Source organism: Balearica regulorum, chromosome 1 (assembly GCF_011004875.1).
Source record: "Balearica regulorum gibbericeps isolate bBalReg1 chromosome 1, bBalReg1.pri, whole genome shotgun sequence".
Lineage (NCBI taxonomy): Eukaryota > Metazoa > Chordata > Aves > Gruiformes > Gruidae > Balearica > Balearica regulorum.
Genome location: NC_046184.1, coordinates 29070844 through 29075843, shown reverse-complemented (window position 1 = coordinate 29075843; position 5000 = coordinate 29070844). Strand labels below are relative to the sequence as shown.

The 5000-nt window shown below is 41.2% G+C and overlaps 1 protein-coding gene across 9 annotated transcripts in view; it reads left to right on the top strand.

Annotated features, from left to right (window-relative positions):
* Positions 1-5000, top strand: part of FOXP2 (forkhead box P2) — a 438488-nt gene that overhangs the window by 390919 nt on the left and 42569 nt on the right. For all 9 annotated transcript variants that reach the window (XM_075744017.1, XM_075743974.1, XM_075744032.1 and 6 more), the window contains 2 exons: positions 2199-2286; positions 4724-4807. In XM_075744017.1, coding sequence (XP_075600132.1) covers positions 2199-2286; positions 4724-4807 — 172 coding nt within the window. The remainder of the gene's footprint in view (positions 1-2198; positions 2287-4723; positions 4808-5000) is intronic.

Genomic DNA, 5000 nt, shown 5'->3' with positions numbered 1-5000 from the left:
TTTTACACTCTTAATGTTTCCATAAAATAGCTTTTCTCCAAAATGCACAGCACAACTAACCATATGACGTGAAAGTATGGCATCAGGGATGTGTGCATCTCATGAGTTCCTGAAGATTACTGTGTTAACTCTCAAGAAACATGCAACAGTCTCCCATGTAACCGTGTAATCATATTGAAATTACATTATACTGGACTTTCTTCTGCCACGCTGCATACTGCTGTTACATTTAAAGTTCCTCAGGGCAAGGACTGTGTCTGTATCTATTTTGTAAGGTGTTATGCAAACATATGGTGTTGTAATAACTAATAAATAATCATGAGTAGACTCAAACTCAGGCCAGGAGATCTTTTATACCTAGACCATTGCTTGCTGTCATGTGTTACACATGTATCCCCACGTGCATACATAGGTCAGCACACATGCATGTGGAAACACGGTGGTGCGTACTGGTGATAGTGGTGATGATAATGCAGAGGTAAAATCTGTCTCCAGCCCTTCCTCTGGCAATTTTGTACCCAATTAACTGAAAACATTAAACCATTACATTAACAGATCACACACTATTGTGTGTAATTGAAAGAGTAAGATTCTTTTGAATCAAAGTTTCAGAAAAGGAGTGAATGGTACATTCTGAGCAATAACCTAGTTTTTAGAATGATTGTGCCTTTTTACATCAACGGGGAGAATGAAGTCAGTTCCTTTGAAAATAAATAAATAAATAGGGTTTTATGACTCAGCTAAAGAAAATGTGGTGTCCTTGGTGATGCTTGAACTTAGCATAAACTGCCAAGCAAGTTACGTGTATACTCTTAAACAATTTTATATTAAAAGAATGAACAAAGTCTTTCATTATTACTTATATCTCTTCCCCAGCCATGCCTCTTGCAAGGATAGCGGAACCTGTTGTATTTTACTCACCTGCAAACCCTATTGCTGGGTCCTAAAACTGTGAAGTCATGATTTATATAAAAAGGGACAAATTTTAGTAAAAGTGAGATACGGTCCCTCTATTTTTCTGCTGTTTCCAATGAACATATTTTTCCCATAGATTACCAATCAAATAACTACATAGTTCTCTGATTAATTCTGCTAAAAAAGCAAAAGGAGAAGATCTATTTCCTGCATGGTATAGATAACTTAGTTTGTCTAGCTGTGAGACCGTCTGTGACCGTAGTCCCTGCAAAGCTTACCCTCATGCCTACAGCGGAAATAGCCGGTAAATCCACATTCAAAGGCAAAACTCCTTTGCTCCCATTTCATCTTTAGCCTGATCCTTACGTTTGCTTCTCAGTGGAGCAGCAAACCCACTGTTAAAGCTCAAAAAGGGACTTCTTTGATCCTGGAAAAGAGAGAGAATAAACTGTCCTTCAAAAAACAGTATTAAATGAGCTTTGTAAAGTTGTACTCAATTGAAATGCATGGGGGACAGCCACTCGGGTCTGAGCTGTGCTTTAGTTACGGCCAGCCACTCGCCGAGGTCCTCTTTCCCTGTTGCAGAGTGTGGTTTTGTTTTGCTAAACTGGCATGCGTAGCCTCAGTCCCTCCCAGGAGGCTTGCTGCGCCTGTAAGGTGTGTAGCTGTTCCTTCCCCTGCCTTTATCGTGCACACTCTTCCTCAGACTGGGGAGCCCGATCACTGCCGCCATCTTCAGAGGCTGCTTTTGGAAAATGCAGTGAAAATCAGTGATGTTCCCCTACAGCTCTGTTCTAGGGAAGGGGGAATGGGTGTTCTGTTGTTGGTTTTGCTTAACGATTAAAGAAGAGCAGATAGAGAAAGCTTAACAAAGTCTACATTAATTCACAATCGTTCGAGCAGCCTAAAAGCAATTCCATCTTTTGAACAATCATTTGTAAGGTGATTCTCTGTTCCTCTGTACCAGCAACAAGGAGTGGAAATCAGTTCACTCACTCTACTAAATATTGCTAACCAGTTACGCTGGCCTTTAGATGGCATATGTGACCTGGGAGATAGCAGCTGGGTATCTGGCAGTCAACACTGAGAAAGTTTGTAGAACTAAATGAAATAACGTTTTGGGTGTTTTGAGTTGTTGTATCTAAGGCCTGCTCTGACTAGGTCTTTTTGCATAACTCCCATTGAAACTAATGGAAGCCACATGCACAGGAGAGAAAAATGGGCTCATAAAGAAATTTTCCTCATCTTAACGCTGTCTTACTAGTGTTCTCCTTCTTCTCCAGGCACCTTAACAATGAACATGCATTGGATGACAGAAGCACTGCTCAGTGTCGGGTGCAAATGCAAGTGGTTCAGCAGTTAGAAATACAGGTTTGTTACATGGATGTATTACCCTATTAACTATTTACTATTAACCTAAACTAAATTGAAAACACTTGCCTTAGTGACTCTAGCGTAAAGCCATATGTTTCTTGCATGAAATTTGTTGATATTCATGAACAAGTGGGGTTTTTTTACTTAAAGATTTTTCACATTATAAATTACGCAGTAATTATCTAACATCAGCAATGTCTACAGTATTTTGCTTGAACTAAGACCGTAATGCCATTCATCACGAATGAAACATGCAGTCCCTGGAGCAGAGGCTGGATCCAAGCCGTCTTCAGTTCTTGAAATGCTGGGTCAGGACCCCTCTTCTGTCTTCCCCTTCTGACCCGACGCTTGTCTATGCCGTTCTGCAGGACAAAGGAGTAGCTGAGTGCATCTCCACCCAGAATGACTCCCAGCCTGATGGTGGGCATTTTTCTGCGAGCAGAAGGTGTAATGTCCGACCCAGTCAGGGAGGTCCCCGGGGAGTCCCTCGGCTGGGACCGCAGCACTCGGGTGCCCTGTTCAGGCTCTAACCGTTAGAGGTCACTGCATGTATGCGAACACTCCCTCCAGCTTACGGAAGAAGTACCGAGTACCCCTGGGGTCTCCCAGCATTGAGACCGGCTGCTGAGGCTGGGCGCAAACCTTGGCAGCCCAGGATGACCCTGCAGGATGCTTTATACACCATGTGGTCCCCTCCTGCCTGTGCGGGAGTCCTAGGAGGGCATTTCTCAGGAGTCCCATCCCCTCTTGGGAAGGTGCAGAGGAGCCCAAGGGAGGCAGCAAGGGACTGAGATTTTCCCCCCTCCCCATTGGCTGCCATATGTGGAGAAAAAAAGGATAAACACCTTTCAGCTTTCTCACTTTTGGCATATTGTCTCTGTTCTCACGCATGTAAGAATACTTGTTCTTTCAGCCCAGGCAAACTGTTTGGGTCTTTTGTATTTTAATACTGGCAACCCAAAGCAATGAGAGGAGTGTACAGTAATGTCATTTATTGTCATGAGCTTAAAATGAAAGCTTTATAAACCCAGGCAAAGCTGCAGTTTCTTTTATGAGATTTACAGGACAGTGTTAGCTTAATTTGTTGGTTAGGAATTTACGTCATGGCAAATAGCATGTCTCTAAAGTGTCACGCACATAATATGAAGCCTAAGAAGAAACCTTTTTCTCATCCCCTGCCTCAAATATTCTTTAATGAAAGACCCGCTGACCAAATTATATCCAGCATACCCGAAATATCTGCAGTAGCATGGGTAGTTTCCTCTTCTTAAAATTACTTACAAATTTCCTTAGTCCAATCTCAGTCTACAGATGTAACTCTTGAGCTGCGTTCATGCAAGAAAGCATTACAGAACTCTCTGGAAAACGGCAGCATTAAACACCAGGTGATTCTTGTTGCAATTAGTGTTGTAACTGTGTTGTGGCTATCCAAAGCCATACCACTAGAATACAATTTCGAGCATTTCTTCTTGCAGCCTAGCTTTAAAAAAAATATTTTTTTTCATGTTGTAAGAGACCTTTTCCCCTTTAAGTTCTGATATTTTTATCAACAAGTTACATATTTCAAACACTTTGTCTTCTTTTATTTTTTTTGAATTTGGTAATTCGTTTGAGTCTGAAACTACAAATATTTACATAGCATACCATCAGAAAAGGTATCAGTTAGGAAAAAGTACAGGTTTCAGTAAGGTGATGTTTTCTAAAGGCAGTCTACGGGCTTCTTAAGAACTGTTTACCATTTACAAAGGCTAGGCTGTAATGTAACAGTCCAAGTGAAGATTTAGCTTGCAGTGTGACCAATTATGCCATTTTTTGCTTTGTCTGACTGCTAGTGAAGTAAGGTCCATCAGTTGTAATGAGACCCAGTGCAGTGTCGATGCCGACTCGGTGGCAGAGTTCAGCGTTTCACACTGCCTGGGCTCTGTCACTCTATTGAATTAGATTGATGATGGCAGATTGCAGGGGGCACTAACTGGACCTCAGTGGGAAAGGATGAAGTGTGTAGACAATCCTGGCAGGCACTGTGCTTTGAGGACCCTTCACCCCTTCACAGCTGTTGGCACTAGTCCATTGCTAACAGTGTCCACAGGACTTTAAAGAGACACTATGGGCCTTCTAATTTATGGTCTTAGTAACTTGTTACTGTCGAGGCAACTGTGACCTCAATTCTCTTATTGACAAAAAGATGAAGTGTTATTTGTTTTCTCTGACCTTTTAACATATGAAAGGCTATAAAAGTTTTTTGGTTTTTTTTTTCTTTCTTTCTTTCCATGCCCAAAGTTGCATTTCCTCTCAGATAAGTTTCTACTGACACAGACTTTTATATGCAGGAATCATTACACCGAGACAAGCTCAATGATAAGATGTATCACTGCAGTAAAATAGCTGTATCAGTCATTTCTAAAATGCTTCTGATCTCACCCTTTCTTAACAGCTTTCTAAAGAACGCGAACGTCTTCAAGCAATGATGACCCACTTGCACATGCGACCCTCGGAGCCCAAGCCATCTCCAAAACCTGTAAGTGCATATTGCTTTATAAACAGTAAATAGGTCTACGAATGTAGCAGACTAAGAAAATGAACAATTTAGTGACAGTTGGAAAACAATGAGTGTGATGAAAAATATGGCAATAAAATGAAGGTAAAACGCAATAGCTTGTCAAATTGTATGTTTCTTTAAAAGTAATGGTATCTTTTACAAAATCTATCCA